The sequence below is a fragment of the Podarcis raffonei genome, chromosome 3 (genome assembly GCF_027172205.1).
Source record: "Podarcis raffonei isolate rPodRaf1 chromosome 3, rPodRaf1.pri, whole genome shotgun sequence".
In the NCBI taxonomy this organism is placed as follows: domain Eukaryota; kingdom Metazoa; phylum Chordata; class Lepidosauria; order Squamata; family Lacertidae; genus Podarcis; species Podarcis raffonei.
The window spans coordinates 94,219,427-94,240,193 of NC_070604.1; the positions used below are offsets into that span (position 1 = coordinate 94,219,427).

The 20,767-nt window shown below is 43.9% G+C and overlaps 1 protein-coding gene across 1 annotated transcript; it reads left to right on the forward strand.

Annotated features, from left to right (window-relative positions):
• Nucleotides 1-913: 913 nt before the first annotated feature.
• Nucleotides 914-20,561, forward strand: TLR5 (toll like receptor 5). Its single transcript, XM_053383085.1, has 2 exons — nt 914-1,965; nt 15,760-20,561. Exons 1-2 carry the CDS (start codon nt 1,888-1,890, stop codon nt 18,394-18,396), a joined length of 2,715 nt encoding a protein of 904 aa, XP_053239060.1. The 5' UTR covers nt 914-1,887; the 3' UTR covers nt 18,397-20,561.
• The last annotated feature ends 206 nt before the right edge of the window (nt 20,562-20,767 follow it).

Here is a 20,767-nt window from a genome sequence, read left to right on the forward strand (position 1 = left end):
ATGTTTTCTTAAAGAGTTGTGGAGGAAGAAGGACATCACAACCAATTGGGTGGTTATGCATAAATTGTTGTCAAAGTCCCATTTCCTCCTGCTGAGCTTGTTGAGTAAGTCTAGGGCCTTTTAATTTCCATATTGTGCCTTTGCTGATGCTGTTGTGTATACTATAAATGTAAAGCACTCCACACAAGAATCCTGGCAACTGTAGTTTACTCTTCAAAGGGCTACAATTCCCAACTGACTACAGCTGTCAGGATTCTTTGGGGGACACAAAGAGTTTTAAACATGCTCTTAAATGTATGGGGTGCATTTTTATAAGTAACGGTGCATTTCTGTATTATTTTGTTTAAGGTGTCTGTTGTTGCTCCACTTTTCTGTGCAATGCTTACAGATATTTTTTTAATATATTAAGCAGTATAAAAATTAAATAACCAATCCATCAAAACCCACCCCAGTGCAGGAATCACAGCTAATCAAATCCTTATATTGGCAGGTGTGTGAAATAATCCATCCTTGTTGATAGAAGCCCATGCTGGGAGTTATAGAGTAGTTGCTTTGGAAGACGATCAGGTCCAGAATTGGCCTCCACAGTCACTTACGGACTCATTGTTAAAACCGTGTTTATGGAAGACAATCTTTTGGCTACAAGTGAAGGCCAAAGAAGAAGATGATGCTGGGAGCATGTTAGAGCATTTTATAGAGTATGCAATCCTTCGGATGCATACTCACTGGACTTCTAATAATATATTCGAAGCACAATCTTTCCCCTCAAATAATTCTGAGCGATGTAGTTCACACCTCTCAATTACAGTTCCCAGCAACCCTTAAACTACAGTGCCCAGAATTCTTTGGGGGGAAAGGAACGTGCTTGGAATGTGTTTTAAAGATATACTGGGAGAATAGTCAATTTCAGTGATCTCCAGGACACCTCAGCTGGCTTTAGGCCGACTTTCTGCAGGAGCCCCAATAGCACCTGGATTTCGCCCTTTGGAATTTGTTGTTCCCTGACTGCCTGGAGAAGCGCACGATTTCCTGTCAGGGCTGCGCAGAGGTTCCATTGCGAGGATCCTCGCTGCAGTGTGGATATACAGAGAAAGCGTGGGCCGCTCACCCGGTCCGCCGCCTTCCTTAAAAGTTGGGGCAGTTCTTTTGTGGCAGTGTTAAGCCTTCCTGCCTTGTGCAAACCCACCAGGGTGGGGAGAGGGGCTTTCTTTTCCTGCGAACTATAAGCTCTCAGGGAGGATGGGCCCGGAAAGCGGCCGCGCAGTCGACGCGGCTCACGGACAGGAAAAGAGCGTCTTCTCTGCTAAAAAAAAGACAGAGTCCCCTACAGGCTCGAAAAACAGGCGCCTTTCCTATTTCTACACTTCCAGTTTGCTGAGCGGCGGAAGGATTAACGAGGGGAAGATTCGAGGAAGAGGGCGGCGCCTCTGCCCTGCATTGGCCCTGTGACGAAAGAGGGGGCTGAATGCAGCAAGCGCACGTAGCTAGTCCTCAGGAGGGTCGAGGAGGAGCGACCATGCCTGGAGAGTTAGGCGCACAGGCACCGTTTGGTCGCTCCTCTGAGGGGGCGCGCGGCTTTTGCCACTCTCTTGGGCGGAACTAGTTGGCCACGGGACAGTGGGGGTGGTGGGAGGAAGCCCTACATTGTTCGTTAGGGAGGAGGGGTCTCTGCCTAGCAGCTACTGCCCCTCCCCTTGCTCAGTGGTCGCGTCGGGTGCCTGCTTTGCATCCAGGTGCGTCCAGGTAGGGCAGCGCGAGGCACCTGTTCCGTCGGACTCCTCGAAAGGTGTGCGGGTGGCAGTGGGTGGGCGAGGCGTAAGCTAGGAAACGTCTGGCTTGGAGGGACGCCTTCTCCCCGCCTCTGCCACAGAGTCTCTGCTTGCGGCCATGGTCACCTCCTCTTCACTTTTCTCCCTTCTGTCATGGGACGCAGAGCCCGGGAAGGAATATAGGAAGCAACCCAAGGTAAGCTGCTATTCCCTCCTCCTTGAGAGACAGCCTTAGTCTTGGGAGGGCCAAATGAGCTAGTGCCTCTGAGCATGTTTAAAGTGTACAGTGGTACCTCAGGTTACAGACGCTTCAGGTTACAGACTCCGTTGACCCAGAAATAGTACCTTGGGTTAAGAACTTTGCTTCAGGATGAGAACAGAAATTGCGCGGCCGCGGCGGCAGCAGCAGCAGCAGGAGGCCTCATTAGCTAAAGTAGTAACTCAGGTTAAGAACAGTTTCAGGTTAAGAACGGACCTCCGGAACGAATTAAGTTCTTAACCAGAGGTACCACTGTATTTCCATGTGAAGTTTCACCACCAAAAGTGCTTCAGAGCATATGTGGCGGGAGAGCGAAAGAGCTTAACTCTGAGAGGAATGCATGAAGTGAAATGAAGAAAGCACCCCTGAATTGGCGCTCACCCCCCCATCTGTCTGTGTGCTGGGCCACATATCTGGGATGGGCGCAAGATGCTGCATATTTCTTTAGCACTTAAGCCATACTTCACCTTTTGGTGCCCCTAGTTTGGGGAAGGAACATGGGGCGTAGTAAAATGCTGTTTAAGAACAGCCTGCTGTTTTAAGCAAGATTTGGTAACCGTACCGTGAAGGGAAATGGCCACAATGATTTAAGCAGAACACTTCTGCCTTAGATTGTAAAATGCCCATTGGTAAATATAAACTTAAGGATTTTGCAACACTCGAATCTTCCAGCATTCAGCTTCATTGGATGGCCACGAGTTCTAGTGTTATACGAGAGAGAGTTATACTATCCCCCCTTCTCCATGCCATGCATAATTTTGTAAAGCTCTAGGGAGTCACCTCTTACTTTTTCTCTTAACCTTTTCTCTTACCTTTTCTGAAAAACCCCAAACGCTGCAACCTTTCCTCAAAGGGGAAGTTACTCCATCCTCTTGATCATTTGGGTTGCCCTTTTCTAACTCTACAATATGCTTTTCGAGGTGAGGGGGAAAGAAATGCTCACACTACACAGTATTCCAAATGTGGTTGCACTATAGGTTTGTATAGCGGCATTATGATAGCAACAGTTTTATTTTTCAGTTCCCTTCCTACTGATTCGTAGCATGGAATTTGCCTTTTTCTCATCTGCCATGTTAGCTTCTTCATCAAGCTCTCTACTACAACCCCAAGATCTTGTTCCTGGTCACTTGTTTATATTGAATTGAACCTGTCATTTTACCATCCAGTTGGGAGAGGTCCTTTTGGAGGACCATAACATCCTTCTGGACCGTCTTGAGGGGCTGGGAGCTGGGGGCACTGTCATACAGTGGTTCCGCTCCTTCCTCCTGGGCCGTGTTCAGAAAGTGGTGGTGGGGGATGAGTGTTCAGACCCCTGGGCTCTCACTTGTGGGGTGCCTCAGGGTTCTGTCCTCTCCCCCCATGCTTTTCAACATTTACATGCAGCCGCTGGGAGAGATCATCAGGAGGTTTGGGCAGGGTGTTCATCAGTATGCGGATGATACCCAGCTCTACCTCTCTTTCAAATCAGAACCAGTGAAGGCGGTGAAGGTCCTGTGTGAGTGTCTGGAGGCGGTTGGAGGATGGATGGCGGCTAACAGATTGAGGTTGAATCCTGACAAGACAGAAGTACTGTTTTTGGGGGACAGGAGGCGGGCAGGTGTGGAGGATTCCCTGGTCCTGAATGGGGTAACTGTGCCCCTGAAGGACCAGGTGCGCAGCCTGGGAGTCATTTTGGACTCACAGCTGTCCATGGAGGCACAGGTCAAATCTGTGTCCAGGGCAGCTGTTTACCAGCTCCATCTGGTACGTAGGCTGAGACCCTATCTGCCTGCAGACTGTCTCGCCAGAGTGGTGCATGCTCTGGTTATCTCCCGCTTGGACTACTGCAATGCACTCTACGTGGGGCTACCTTTGAAGGTGACTCGGAAACTACAACTAATACAGAATGTGGCAGCTAGACTGGTGGCTGGGGGCGGCCGCCGAGACCATATAACACCGGTCTTGAAAGACCTACATTGGCTCCCAGTACATTTCCGAGCACAATTCAAAGTGTTGGTGCTGACCTTTAAAGCCCTAAACGGCCTCGGTCCAGTATACCTGAAGGAGCGTCTCCACCCCCATCATTCTGCCTGGACGCTGAGGTCCAGCACCGAGGGCCTTCTGGCGGTTCCCTCATTGCGAGAAGCAAAGCTACAGGGAACCAGGCAGAGGGCCTTCTCGGTAGTGGCGCCCGCCCTGTGGAACGCCCTTCCAGCAGATGTCAAAGCAATAAACAACTACCTGACATTCAGAAGACATCTTAAGGCAGCCCTGTTCAGGGAAGCTTTTAACGTGTGATAGTTTACTGTATTTTTGGTTTCTATGGAAGCCGCCCAGAGTGGATGGGGAAGCCCAGCCAGATGGGCGGGGTATAAATAATAAATTATTATCATTATTATTATTATTGTTATTAATCTCTTTTTGTTTTAACAACCCTGAGCAATTTAATATCATCAGCAAATTTGGCCACCTCACTGCTCACCCCTAACTTGTTTATGAATAAGTTAAAAAGCGCAGGTCCCAATATTGATTCCACTTTCTACATCTCTTCATTCAGAGAACTGTCCATTTATTCCTACTTTGTTTTTCCTGCTGCTTAACCAATTCCTGACACACAAGAGGACTTGCCTTGTGCTCCATGACTGTTGGAACAGTGTCTTCAGAGTTGTTCTTTTTATATCTAATTTTGCTCCATCTTAAACAGTACCATACATATCGACCAACCTGGGTTGCTGGATGGACTTCAGGCCAAACACCAGTACTGTAGTTGTTTAAGTTACTGGTGATTTATTTTGGTTTTTTTAACCTACATCAGCTGCAAAAGGTGTGGATAGCTGGTGAAATAGAGAGGTTTCTTAACAGACTTCCCTTTAAAATCAACTGTCACTACCCCAAGCTGCTCATTTTCCCCATTGAGTCAATCGCCCATCTCCTACTACCCTCCTTAGAAAAACCCCATCCCACTCTCCCACTATATATAAGGGTCTGATGACTTCTGTTTCAGTGTATCTTAAGAAGTGTGCATGCACATGAAAGCTTATACAAAGAACAAATCTAGTTGGTCTCTAAGGTGCTACTGGACATTTTAATTTTTTTATATACTTTGACTGCGTCAGACCAACGTGGCTACCTACCTGAATCTTTCCCCATGAGGAAAGTGATGCAAAGACCTGTTATTTTTTTTCTGCATGAGGGAAAAGGCGGGGAGGGTGGTGGTGTTTAGTGAGAGAAGATGTCAGATGCAAGAAGCTGCTCCCTGCTCACCTGATGCCAGTTTCCCACTGAAGCAGATCGCAGACCCTGCAGCTGTTTGGGACAAAAAGAGAAAGAAAGAAAGAAAGAAAGAAAGAAAGAAAGAAAGAAAGAAAGGTGTGTTAGAGTAAGCAAGGCACAAGGCAGAGTATGGTCTTTTTGTTGGTTGTCTGTTGCATTTGTTTATATAATGTTATTGGTAGAGGCTATTACACTGGTCGACAATAATTCATGTGCATGTAAATATTGGAAACCGTTTAATCTATTCTTGTGTTTACTTTAAGTTGTTTGTCTTTTTTATAGTTCTGTAGGTCTTATCATTTTGTAATTATTTGTCTGGTTTTACTTTTTCATATTTTTTCCCATTGCGTGCAGTATCTGTGCCCACACAGGGGAGGGTGGTCATATTGGCTTTCAAGGTTGAGAAACCTATGTCTCTCCATATGTCGTTGGAGCCTAATTCCCACCATTCCTGGTCCTTGGCCATGCTGGCTGGGTTTGATGAGACAACATCTGGAGTCCAACAACAACTGGAAGGACACAGGTTCCCTACCTCTGCTCTATGGAAGTTTTTGATCAAAACATGAAAGGGAAGCGAATCTTATCTTGCTGGCTCATCACAGTAAACTGAGAATTGCAGAAGTTAAACTTGCTGGATTGTTCTTTCCTGCTGGCTTCTAAGAGAAGGATGATTTATGCAGCCTTTGGGAGTGTGGAAGAACACATCCGAATGGCTAGAGAACTGAATGTTCTTCTGTAGATGCAGCTTGATACTGAAAGGTCATATTTCAAACCTTTTTGGAGATTGGGAGCAGGGTGTTAATATATGAAACCCCAGCATCTCTATTGTAGACTCTGACATCCAGTAGATTTTGTTTAAAGCTATTATTCAAGCTTTTGTCCAGTGGTTCTTTGTGTCCCCTAAAATAGGAAAATATTAGCCTTCTCTTATTATGCTGAGGACCTAAGTTACTAGTACAAGTTCAAGAGGTTAAGCAGGGTTCAGACCCCTGAGCCACCTTCTCTTATGGACAGCCACCTGAGAGGCACTTGGCAGAGGTGGGTGGGGCCAGAGTCAGACGTGGATGGGGGCATGGAAACACTACCTTTGTACAGTGTACTAGTTTCTACACACTCTTCTCTGTCCACCATCCAAACTAGGCATGATCAGAGTTCAAGGACACATTCCATCCGGACAAAAAGACCAGGGTGCAAAGTGGGTCTGTGAGGAGTGTGGCCTGCAAAGAGTTCTGAGGACCAGACAGATATTTATTTATTATTTATATTTTTTTCATCTAATATATTTATATCCCACCTTTCTCCCACATGGGAATCCAAGGCAGCTCACAACATTTAAGAACAACATTGTAAAATACAAAGTTAATAAAAACACGCTACTGAAAAGCAATAATTAAAGCACACCAAAACAGGTTAAAATGCTAGCAGTTAAAATGCAGTTTGCCCTAACGACAGCCCAGTGAGTGGCATTATGTGCTCCTGAATTATCAAAGTCCTGTCTGAATCGGAAGTTGCTGGCAGAAGGACAGCAAAGACGGAGCCAATCCAGCCTCTCTTGGGTGGGAATTCCACTAAATGGGAGCACCCACAGAAAAGGCTCTCTCTCGTTTCACCACCAACTGTGCTTTTGGTGCCTATGGATCCAAGAGAAGGTGCTCACCTGAGGATCTTAGCACCCAGGCAGGTAGATATAACCTTTCAGGCGGCCTGGACCCAAGACATATGGGCCTTCATAGGTCATAACCAGCACTTTGAATTGTGCCCAGAAACAGACCAGTAGCCAGTTAAGTTGTTTTAACAAGGGAACAATATGTTCCCTGTAAGTGGCCTCAGTCAGCAGTCTGACTGCAGCAGTCTGGACCAGCTGAAGCGTCTGAACATTTAAAAGTGTTCAGGCAGTCTCATGTAGAGTAGTCCAGCCAGGATATAGCTAAGGGCCTGAAGTTTCCCACTACAGAAATAAATGTACCAGCCTTGCATCCAGATTTCAGTCCTAGCATGGACCCCCAATCCAGTGGTGCGCATGCTCAGTGGCTGGGGCTGTGCATGCCTAATCTCATCAAATAATGATCAGTAGTAATGCTGTATCCTCCTGGCAAATAGAAGGGGAAGAAATGGAGGCAGTGAGAGATTTTACTTTTTTGGGCTCCATGATCACTGCAGATGGTGACAGCAGTCACGAAATTAAAAGACGCCTGCTCCTTGGGAGAAAGGCGATGGCAAACCTAGACAGCATCTTAAAAAGCAGAGACATCACCTTGCCAACAAAGGTCCGTATAGTTAAAGCCATGGTTTTCCCAGTAGTGATGTATGGAAGTGAGAGCTGGACCATCAAGAAGGCTGATCGCCGAAGAGTTGATGCTTTTGAATTATGGTGCTGGAGGAGACTCTTGAGAGTCTCATGGACTGCAAGAAGATCAAACGTATCCATTCTTAAGGAAATCAGGCCTGAGTGCTCACTGGAAGGACAGATCGTGAAGTTGAGGCTCCAATACTTTGGCCACCTCATGAGAAGAGAAGACTCCCTGGAAAAGACCCTGATGTTGGGAAAGATGGAGGGCACAAGGAGAAGGGGACGACAGAGGACGAGATGGTTGGACAGTGTTCTCGAAGCTACCAGCATGAGTTTGACCAAACTGTGGGAGGCAGTGGAAGACAGGAGTGCCTGGCGTGCTCTGGTCCATGGGGTCACGAAGAGTCGGACACAACTAAAGGACTAAACAACAACAATGCTGTATCAGCCCCACCAGCTTTTTGATGTTATGAGTGATTTTCAAATGCGTGCAATTCATGTATGTATCTTTTAGCTAGATTAGGTTGGGTACTACTGCTTTCTTTTTCTAAATTCCAGTGTGCATACATGGCTTTAGAAAGCTCAGGAGAGATGAGTAGAGTCCAAGTAATGAGTACCATTATAGGATTGTCTATAGACATCTCTGTTCCTTTCACTGCCCTATACTACAGTAAGTTATAGGCTATTTCCACCACAGATGGTAGGATTCACTCAGGGTGAAATTTAACTTTGTGCTATGGTGAATGTCCCATCCTTGCAGCTTTCCAGGCAGAATGATCGTCTCCCCTGTGCATGCTGTTCTGGGGGTTCACCTGACTCCCTTGAATCCTATTTTAGGCTTCACCAGGTGTGTGCTGGGGAGGAGAGTGGGAAAGCCCTATAGCAGAAGTCTCTTCCTATGCTGACAGGAGTCCTTAAGTGAATCTCATGTTTCCTTGGTTTGTATCCTAAAGTTATACCTTAGCTTACCGTGTATTGATGTGCTTTGCCATTGAATTTAGCTTAAGGGTAACACTTGCCAAGGAGCAGCTTTTGTTCAATTCTGCTTCCGTTACAGAGCAAACTGTAATTGAGTAATGTACAGAACGAACTTACAAACTAGAATTTCAACAAGTTACAATAATACAGGTAACACCTTTGCTGCTGATGAAAACGAAAGACAGTAACTTGTTTCTTTTGGGTGTTCCATATTACATCCTTAAGACAACTTCCTAGTATTGTTCAACGTGTTTATTAAAGGGGAAGTGTTCAGATGGGTTTGACAATACAAATTCAGTGTCTGAGTAAACCATTCCAGATAGGTATCAGTGTCAGGCAATTTTCATTGCATTATCAATCGGTCAGAATTTTCTCATGCTTTCAAATCACTTCTGTGTTTGTTAGTCAAGGGAAGAGAAAGGATTTTGGTGAAGCCTTGGAATTTTACTCAGCCACTTCCCTAGCACTTGGAAGTTCAGCAGGCATTGCTGACCCATTTTCAAGCTTATTTTCTCAACCTTAATGACCGCAATGTTTCTCCTTTAAAATGGAACAATTTTATTACTGTTTGTAACATTTATTTCCAGCACTTCTTATTTTCATACACCACTTAGGGTGGTTTGCAACAATTTGAATGCTTTTCGCTTGAAAACTAGTGTTTTATTCATATGAAAAAATAACTGGATATTTTGTATCACATCTTGTTGTTTGGTTGACCACAATTACTGTAATTGGGTGACAGCCCCTAAGTATAAAATACATGTAATCTGGAATAGCTAGACTACCATGAGTGTTCATTGTTGTGTGAGTGTTTTTAATCTCATCAGCTATTACCTTTCGTGCCGCTAATCCTGGATCATCTTCCTTGCATAATATAAATATTTTCTTTTGCAAAGCTAGACAAAAACCTGCTGTATTCTTAGCTCTTGAAGGCATAGCAACTATCTGATTTCTTTAAACTGTTTAATTTAGGGCTTGGAGCTCAAATCACACCTGCACACAGAGACGGGGCATGTTTGGACTTTAAGTATTTAAAGCCCCAAATATGGGATGTTATCCAATGCAAGAGATGTGCACTAGCAGAACAGAACTTCTCTCTTCTCCCTTGCAGCCCCTCTGTGCTCTGGTGAACTCTCAAAATCAGTTCCAGAGCCGTACACTATCCAGCCTTGAATGACTTGTATGTACGGGGTGTGTGTGTAAAACTGTGGTGTGCTGGATGCATTCTGACCCTATGTCCTTCAAACCAAATTTATTAATCAAGTGTAGAAATTGAAGTTTCCCTTACAATGTATTGCATTTCCCTTTAATGCAATTTTGACGTGCCTTTACTAATAGTGCAGGATCCAGTCCTTTCCAATTGAAACCACCCCCACCCCCAAATCAAATCATCTGCTTGAAGTTTGCCTAATCTCTGGAATATTTTAGATAGGAAACCCATTTGACTCATATTGTGTGCATAAAGTGTCCCTATTGATAGATCCCTTTTGAATATGTCACATTCCTGTTAAAAAAAGAAAACTGTTCTCTGAGTCACACTGGATTTTTATTTTTATTTAATCTCAGAAGGATGATAAGGTTTCTTTAATACAGGCATAGGCAAACAGGATTGCAAGGGTGCCTGCCTAAGGTTAAAGTTATCACCATAAAACATGCTGTGATATAGCTAAACGGAGCCTTTCCACTACTTAAGAATATGAGCTATATAACTGTATAAATTCTTAAATACTATATGACAGCTTTACTGTTTCAGAAAATAGTACAAGTTACATAGCTCATTTAATTGCTCAATTTGCTCATGATTTGTATGAAGCTATATTAGGAAGGATGGGGACAAAATGTTAATCAGATACAATAACACAAACTGGTGTGTTTGAATATGGCATTTAATTTCTCTACCTTTCCCTCCACCCCATTTTCTGTCTCTGCATTTGCATGTCACTGAGCAAGATCACGGGCATGTCAAGAACTCAGACCAATTTCAGTAACAAGCTCAAGTAGTTATTAGGCAGAATGGTTTTAAATTGTTGTTAATTTTTCTTGCTGGTAATTTTTTTGTATTTTCTTTTTGGTAAACCACTTTGAATCTTACGGGGTGGGGGGAAATAAATTCCCTTCCCCACCCCATGTTTATTTTCTTTTTGGAATGGAAACAGTCTAACTTAGTCTGAGGCACCAAGAATATATGATAATGTTAAGTCTCATTACATCTTTGATATCGGAAAGGATGGCATCAATATATTGGTTTGGTTATAATATTGTCTTTTGGTTGCAAACAGTATTCTGTATTTGCTATAGTTTGTGGTGAGACTGTTTTAAGAATCAGGGACAAGTAATTACTAGTCTGAACCACCCTGAGACCTCTGGGTACAGGGCGGTATATAAATAATAATAATAATAATAATAATAATGATGATGATGATGATGATGATGTTTTTGTTTTTTTAACTGAAAAGCATGCTGGAAGGCAAAGATTTTGAAGAGAGTAATGACAGTGGGTTAAGGAGAAGGAGAGGAGGAATGTTTAACCCTTTCCCTACTAGCTGCTTTTCTGCACAAAATTCCCTGCAGCTTCTTTTCCAGATGCACATTTACAAGTGTAATACAGGCAACTTCCTATTTACGCAGCGATGACATTCTGAGGCACAGGTTGCATTAGCAGGATGTGCGTAAGCCCACCCCACCTCGTTCTGCCCCTGCCCTGTCCCCTTGCGGTGCTGAAAACATCATGCACATATCGATCATGCACAAATAGGGAGGCGCCTCTACACATCTCAGATCTGCAGGGGAACCAGCTGGGTAGGGAACTATTTTGAGCAGAAGAGCTGTCAGGATAAGTCTTGGTGGGTGCACATGCACACATCCCCACACTATGCTGCCACTCCTTTGTTCAAAACCCAACCTCCTGAGGCTGCTTTTCTTTTCTTTTTTTACCCATCCTCATTCAAAATGCCCGTGCAAAAAGGACATGTTTGACTCCTGCTGTTGCTTAAGCCATGGAAGATAGAGTTGGTGAAAGGGAAGGAACTGGGCAGACACCCTGTTGCACATGCTTCCTAGCTCTCCGGTGGGGGCAGGGAGGGGGTAAAGCTGAAGTCACTGTTGGCTTAGAACAGCTTGATTCTGGTTGTGTCTTGTGCAAGCAGTGCAGGTCAGTTTTTACAAGCTCAGCAGTATGCCCAAGTTCCTCTTTGTGTGCATCTGTGGTTTGTTCAGTGTCGCTAATTTATGGCACTGTAGAAATGCTTTCGACCACATCTAGATCTTCAGCTTGATGTTTTTGAGCCAAGGTGATAATCCCATCACCACCAATGTTGTTGGACCATCAGGCCCAACCTCCATGGCCGATGGTCAGGGTTGATGGGAATTGTAATCCATCAACATCTGGAGGGCACTGTTGGCTCTCTTTGTTCTTTGAGGCTGTACTCCCACTAATAATATTTTCACTGGGGGACAAGGAATCTTGTATTTCAAGTCTGGTATGGAAGCCTTGCCAAGAACAGCATGTACATTAAGGATGTACATCAAAGGTGAGTGAGTGTTGATGGGCAGCCTCAGTTCACACAGAGACTGCTGAATCTGTAGGTGGAGGCCTCCTGCTTGCACAAGAAGAAGACACGTGGATGAGACTCCCATATATATTTGTAAATAAACACAAATATTGCAAAGCACCAACCAGCCTCCAATGACCTCCACCCAAAGAAAACCAAACACGGGTAGTGCTGTCATTGGGCTATGCATAATATTAGGTAACAACATCTTGAATTGTAATTGGATGCACACTGGCAGCCAATGCAGATTTGATGCGACAATATAATATATTTGTCACAGCCTTCCCCACTGTGTTTGCTACTGCATTCTGCACTGGCTGAGGTTTCTGAACAGTCATTGTGAGCAGCCCCGTGTTCAGTGTGTTGCAGTAGTCTGTCCTCCTTATGTTCCTATTAACTAACAGTTCCTGAGTCACCAGCATCTTCCAGTCAGGGTGGAAGAATAACAGCCTTTACTGAGTTCATGTGTTCAACCTCCATTAACCCATCTGATATGCACCCAGAAATTGCAGTTGTCAAAGAATCACCTTGTCCATAGTTTCTTTTTAAAATGAGCTCGGGGCAGTAAACTTTTGGTTTTTTTTTTAATATAATGAGGTTGACAATTTATGCTTTTTAGGCTGTTGGGATATCCTCCTTTTACTTTGCAGCTGATAAGGAGAAAATGTGGCCTTTCAGGTGCCATCTGGGTTACATTTTCCATCATCACTGCATTGGCAGGTTGACTGGGGATGAATGGAATTTGTGCATTGGAGAAATGGGAGTCCCTGTAAAAAAAAAAAAGGAGAGGGAACCTGCTGTCAAGTTTTTAATAGGCAAAATGGACAATGAAGTGACTGGTGTGCAATTCGTTTGCCCACACATTCCCCAAAACCCTTCTCCGTGCTGCTGGTGGCTTTGGATTAAACCTGATCTGGGGTTAGAGCCATTCCAATATGCTGTCCAGATTAGCAGTAAAAAAGGCAGGTTGCTCTTTATTTTGTCACAAATATAAACTCTTAAGTGATATCTGTACCGCTTCAAAAGACTGCAAACGTTTCTAGTAATTAAACTACTGCAACAACACAAGCATTTGCCCAGCAGAAAACCTTTTGCAAAAAGCAGTCTGTGCAAGATGCTGGCAGCCCATTCTGTGAATGCAGCAGTTCAGTTAATTCTGTATCAATAATTCATGGCACTGGCCTATTTGTTAATTACTGGCCCATGGCCCAGTTCTCCTCCCTGCTCCCCCTAAAAGCATACATTTATGGGATGGCTTGCAGGGATTTCGGTTCCACAGCAGTTTATGCTTATTAACTTTGAACACAATAATGCTGAAGGGGACAAAAAAAAATTCCTCTGGTTTTCAGTCGTTTATTCCAGCTATAATCTCAGTAAACTCTTAAAAAACAAAACTGGCTCTTCCTGTGCTGGAAAATGACGGTGTTCTGCACAAACGATAACATGCCAATTTACATGTTATGAGGAGCCTCTTTCTGTAGGTTCATCCCATGATAATGACTTTAATGTTTAAAGCAGAGGTTGTTGCCGTGGTGTCCTCCTGATGCTGTGAAGGACAACCCCCATCACCCACCTATGCTCAGATCCTGCTTTGGTCATAGGCATCTGATTGGCTAATGTGAGAACATAGCGCTGGACTACAGGAACCAGGATGGCTTCTCTTATGTTCTCACCATTGAGAAGGCTGGTGGGAGTTTGTAGACTGCAACATCTGGAGGGCACTACGTTTGCTATCCTTGGTTGAAAGGCCCACAACCACAGTGGTGTTTCTTCCACAATTCACATCCTTGGTGGGAAGCTTGTTTTAGTAGCAGGGTCCTCTTAGCCTTTAAACCACTAGCCCAAAGGGTCATCTTGAGCACTGCTGGAATGCCGAAAGCAGTGTTGCCCAACCTGGTGTCTTGCAGATAGCTTGAGCACAGTTGTCCATGCATTGGTGACATCATGATTGGATTATTGCAATCTGCTCAATGTGGGGCTACCCTTGAGGGTTGGTCAGGAGTTTTGCAGCTGGTGCAGAACATGACTAGGTTGCTTGTGGTGACAAACTAACACCAGCATATAAACATCCCGCTTGCATGATTTGCACTGGCTACCAAACTGCTACTGGGACAAGTTCAAGGTGTTGGTACTAACATACAAGGGCCAGGACCTCTGGAGTGCACAAGGTTGGGCAAGGTTCCTTTAAGCACTCCAGAAGTGTTGCTAGATCCTCTCTCCACGGCAATTTAAAGTGCTTCCATGATGCTTTAAAGGTATTTGGTGTGAATGTGGCCATAGCTGCCAATGATTCATTTACTCATCCTTCATTTTTTTTGATTAATATTCCACTTAATATATATTGGGCTTCTTCTGGCCCAGGCAGTATCACAGGGATAGGAAACATGAAAAGAATAATTTCTCCCAGCAGATTAGGGAAGTAGTACATTCTTAAATCCATCTTTGTACAGTAAAAAGGGCAACCTTAATAGCAAAGGAGAGGAGCCCATAACATTGTGTAGTAGCAGTGCTAATTATTTTCAGTACCGTTTAATTATTCAGCTCTATATTTTCTGTTGCTGGATTTATATCCTGCCATAAACATGTAGCTTGTGCAGGTGAGAAGCTTGTGCAAACAACTCATAATGAACTGAAAAGAGATAACAACTATCATGGGTGTGGGAAGCCCAGGATCCAAACCAACCCTTCCTTATCAGGAAGACATTGAGTCCTTCAGCCTCTTTGTTGTGTTCTTCCCCTCAGCCCAGCTATTGTGCAACAAACTACAGTGGTACCTTGGGTTAAGAACTTAATTCGTTCTGGAGGTCTGTTCTTAACCTGAAACCGTTCTTAACCTGAGGTACCACTTTGGCTAATGGGGCCTCCCACTGCCGCCATGCCACCGCCATGCGATTTCTGTTCTCATCTTGAAGCAAAGTTCTTAACCCAAGGTACTATTTCTGGGTTAGCAGAATCTGTAACCTGAAGCGTCTGTAACCTGAAGCGTCTGCAACGTGAGGTACCACTGTATTGCTACAACTGAAACTGGTAGAAAGAAGTTACTTGCTACTCATGGTCAAGGAACAGAGTCCTTGCAGGTCCTAAGCTAAAAAATGCATTCCAGCCAGGCAAAAGGGTGGCGTGGCGGGGGGGGGCATGTGGGGTGTGTGGGAAACCAGTTGGATAGGCCTGGAGGTCTGCATTTGGAACCTGGCCTGAGGTTCCCCATCCCTGATATATTGGACAGGTGGTCTCCAGCTGTTGATGGACCCCCAGCTCCATCATCTTAGACCACTGCCTTTGCTGGCTAGGAGTTGGGAATCCAACAATATCTTGAAAGCCACTGGTTCCCCCAGCGCCTGAGTTATTGGCTATAGTGACTAAATAGAAGCTCCCATCTTGAGATCTCATCCCTCCGATCATCAACAGCAGAGAGTGCTCTATAAACTTTATACCCTGCTTATTCTGTTTAAATTGCACAGGGGCTTTGATGAGCAAGAACTGTACAAATCCCTTTAAATTAAATAATGAGCTCAGGGGCATGTGGGTGGCCTCTGTTGGAAATAGGCTTTTGAGCAAGAAGAGCCTTTGGTTAGTTCTGCTAAAGCAAACTCTGTGTGCTGTTTAGCCCAGCCTTCTGTAGTCCTGTGTGAATTACAATGCTGTTTTTCTCTCCTCTAGGACAAGAGCACAATGCTTCATGGCCACCTACTATTTCTCATTGGACTGACATTTGCATACAGAGGAATAAATGCAGATTCTCGGTGTGCCGTAACAGGCAGGCTTGTGAACTATGAGTGGTGCAACTTCACACAGGTTCCCCCTCTGCCTGAAGGCATTGTTTTACTCTCCCTAAATTTCAATTTCATCCAGCAAGTGAATGCCACATCCTTTCCACTGCTGGAGACATTGACGGTTCTCTCACTTGGAAGCCAGCTGGTCTCTCCTGTCACAGTAGGAGAAAATGCTTTTAGGAATTTGCCAAATCTTCATCAACTGGATTTAGCTTACAATAAAATGATTGTGCTGGATCCACAGGCTTTCAGGGGGCTGGGGAAGTTAAGTAACCTTCTGCTATACTATAATGATCTTAACGAATCCATTCTGGAAAAGGATTACTTTAAAGATTTGGTCTCTCTGGAATATCTGGACCTTGCATTCAATAAGATCACTAGGCTTCACCCTCACCCTTCATTGCGCAACATGCAAAAGTTAACACTTCTGAACTTGAAATTAAACCGCATTGAAACCATATGTGAGGGAGATCTCTACAGCTTTCAAGGAAAAGCTTTCACATTGTTGAATCTTAATTCTAATGGTTTGTTTAAAGAAGATTCTCAAGACTGGGCAACTTGTGGCAATCCTTTCAAAAGCATTGTCTTCGATACGCTGGATGTTGGTGGCAATGGCTGGGGTATAAGAACAACCCAGCAATTCTGTGCAGCTATTCAGGGAACACCACTTGTGGGTTTGAAGATATCGCCTCACACCATGGGCTCATCATTTGGCTTTAATAACATGCCAGACCCAAACAACAATACATTTGCAGGTCTGGCCCAGAGTGGCCTTCGCCTGCTTAATATTTCACATGGCTTTATCTTTTCTCTTAACCCACGTGTATTTCAATATCTTGGTGATCTGGAATTGCTGGATCTCAACTCAAATAACATAAATAAAATTCAAAAAGAAGCATTCTTTGGTCTCTGGAGCCTACAACACCTAGACCTGTCGTACAATCTGCTGGGAGAACTCTTGGATTACACTTTTGAAGGTCTTCTAAATGTGCGTATTATAGCTCTGCAACACAATCATATTGGGGTGATTGATAGGGCTCCGTTTAAAGGCTTGCCAAACCTTCACACTGTGGACCTCAGTGACAATGCTCTAAAAGTAATCTTAACACTCCCAAGTCTCAGCTATGCTTTTTTAGGTAGCAACCGGATACAGTCTGGAGACCACAGCAAAATAGTTGCTATAAATTCAACATATGTTGACATGGGAGGAAACAGGATGGACAATCTGGGGGACCTCTATGAACTTCTCCGATATCCAGATATCCAGTATATTTTGTTAAGAAATAATCGCTTCTCCTACTGCTACAAGTACAACAATATAGCAGAAGACAACCAGTTGCTCTACTTGGATCTTGGAGACAATATGTTGAAGCTTGTGTGGGAGAGAAGTTTGTGCTTGGATGTGTTCAAGGCGTTGTCCAAGCTTCAGGTCCTGCATCTCAATAATAACTACCTTAGTTTCCTTCCAGAGGGCATCTTTGATGGCCTGGTATCACTGGTTAGGCTTAACTTGGCTTCAAACCTCTTAACTTACATTTCTCACAGTGCTTTTCCTGTGAGCCTCAGGAAACTTGACTTATCCTCGAACCAGCTGCTTTATCCAGATCCTCAGCTCTTTGCAACTCTGGACAATCTGGATATCACCTATAACAGATTTTACTGTAATTGCCTCTTAAGTGACCTAATTGTGTGGCTGAACCAAACCAATGTCACCTTAGCTGGGTCACCAGATGAAAGGTTTTGTTTTGGACCCCCTGATCTTGCTGGCAAAAGCCTTCATGAGTTTAATGTTGATGATTGCAATGAAGACAAGATATTGGAGCCTCTGCAGTTGTCGCTCTTCATTTTTACCACCGTTGCTGTGACAATGTTCCTAATGGTGGTGATTGTTTTTGCTCGCTTTAGAGGAACCTGCTTCATTTGGTATAAGACCGTGGTAAGAGTATTCTTGAAGGAGCAACAGCCAGCGTTGGAGGAAGAGACCTATAGATATGATGCCTACATGTGCTACAGCAGCAAGGATTTTGAGTGGGTCCAGAACTCCTTGATAAGGCACCTAGACCTCCAGTATTCTGATAAAAACAAATTTGCTCTCTGCTTTGAAGAGCGAGATTTCTTGCCAGGAGAGGATCACATCACCAACATTCGTGATGCCATTTGGAACTGTAGGAAAACAATTTGCGTAGTGACAAAGCAGTTTCTCAAGGATGGCTGGTGCGTCGAAGCTTTTAATTTTGCTCAGAGTCGGTATTTTTGTGACCTGAAAGATGTCCTCATAATGGTGGTGGCTGGATCACTTTCGCAATATCAGCTTATGAAGTATCAACCAGTCAGAGTGTTTTTGCAAAGGGGTCAATACTTGAGGTGGCCTGAAGACCCCCAAGATGTGGAATGGTTTCTAAATGCACTTTCTCACCAAATACTGAAGAAGAAGGAAGTAAAAAAGAAACAGAAGAAGAAGAAGAAGAAACTCAAGAGGAGGAAATCAAAGACATTGGAAATGAAAGTTATTACCATCTCTTAGTTGGCAATTCTAACTACCAGGCCATTGAAATGGCCGCCAGTCAGAGAAATGTGTCATACTGTTCCTTAAACACATTGAGCCCTAATCTCTCTACATGAGCGAGGCAAATCCTGCACTGAGAAGACTGTGCGAGCACTCTGGAGATCTTTGTGCCATTTCCTCCTTCACTGCCAAGACTTTCCAAAGATCAGTATGTTGCACCTGATGAATCTTGCATTTACCAGACTGAAATTGAAGGAAGTTTGCATGTTTATAGTAACAATTGTGTGAGTTCCAACTATGTAAGCTTTTGTTGATTGAAGGATTGTTAATCATTGAGTTACTTAGTTAAAGGGGGGAGGGGATCCACTACTTTGCCCATAGACCTGAAAACATATTGCCAATTGCATTACTGCCTTAGAGCACAGTGAAGTTCTCAAAGCTCTTTCCTGACTAGCTGTTCACATCAGCGCAGCCTAATTAGTGTCCAGTCCATTTCTGTTTGTGTACACACCAGTGGGCATTCATGGAATGAGGATGTGTACACCCTAAAGAAAGGTGTTCACACCTTGGCTAGAGACGAATTAGAAATGGCTCAGGGACTCCAATCACTGTGAAGCTGGTTTGGAAAACGACGCATCAAACCATAGTATCTTATAACAAAAGTAGGGGATACATATGCATGTTGGATAACAATAATATGCATTAAAAACCTGGCACTGAAAAGCAGTGTGAGTGCACAGCCTTAAACTGAAACATGAGATAGCTATGTTTTCCATTGTGACCTTTTCATATCTTAACAGAGGTGGTTACTCCTTCTTAAGCCTATCTCCTGTACAATATCAGTATTGAGTCAGTGAAAGATGGTGGCCTCTTTGGGCCTTCATTGCCCATCAAATGTGCAATGCGCGGACACCTCCAGTGGGAAAGTGGCATTGTGGTGGCAAACTCCGCTCCTCACCTATGTATTTTCATTACAATGTCCATAGGGACCCCCCCCCCCGATGCATTGTGGAGTTCATTTTGGATGAATCAGGGGTGGAGCCTAGCCTGCCCTGCCCCACATTGATGATTGTCATTCGTGGGGAAAAGCAACTAAACAACTCTATATTAGAACTATTTTTATATGTCAACTACCTCAAGGTTTGAACTGGTTTAGAAACCAAGTTCAGCACGTCTGTTAGTATATAGTTTACATAATACAGTTTAAAACATAATGGTTACAAACACCTCGGGTTACAAACACTTCAGGTTACAGACTCCGCTAACCCGGAAGTAGTACCTCGGGTTAAGAACTTTGCCCCAGGATGAGAACAGAAATCACGCTGTGGCCACGCAACGGCAGCAGGAGGCCCCATTAGCTAAAGAGGTACCTCAGGTTAAGAATAGTTTCAGGTTAAGAACGGACCTCCGGAACGAATTAAGTTCTTAACCAGAGGTACCACTATAGTGACCATTACAAATTCCAGTGCCTGCCTGAATGTATTTCAAACAAACTACCTAAGAGCTTGAAGGACTGCACAGCAGGCAGAGGAACCATGTGGCCTTCCAGATGTTGTTTGACTGCACCTCCCATCATCACTGACTATTGGCTGTGCAGGCTGGAGCTGAAGAGAGCTGATAGTCCAGCAACATCTGTAGGGCCACAGGTTCCTCGCCCCTCATGCATACAGAAAGGGAATATTAAAGCAACGTCCTTAGACCTAAAGACATCAGGTTATTGTACATGTGCCCGAATGAATTTAAATATTTAGGTTTTTGGTTCAAGGCAGAAATCTTGGGACTGTTGCTTAATGTGAAGTTCTGAAATCGTAAGTGCATAACTGAGTTTAATGACTTCCGGAGGTGCTGTGCATCTATAGCTGGTATTAGTTATGCGATTCACAGATGTTCATTACCAGCTTGAAAGGGAATGGAAACTCAGGCTATCAGTCTTCATTTAGTCTCTATGAGAACAAAGGCTTGTCGTGCAGTGGCACCAGTTATTTGGAACACCGTTCCTATTGAAATGAAGCTAGCACCCACGACTCTTGATATTCCATCGCTTGATGGAAACCTTTTTAAGAGACCTAATAACATTCACTGTTGGTAATTTGTTTTGTATTTTATGATCTTGCTTTTTTACGATGGTTTATTGATTTTATGGTACACCTTCCTTATATATGGTTTTAATGAGTTGCTGGCTTATGAATAAAACAAAAAAAAAATTTTCTTTCCAGTAGCACCTTAAAGACCAACTAAGTTAGTTCTTGGTATGAGCTTTCGTGTGCATGCACACTTCTTCAGATACACATCTGAAGAAGTATCTGAAGAAGTGTGCATGCACACGAAAGCTCATACCAAGAACTAACTTAGTTGGTCTTTAAGGTGCTACTGGAAATAAATTTTTTGT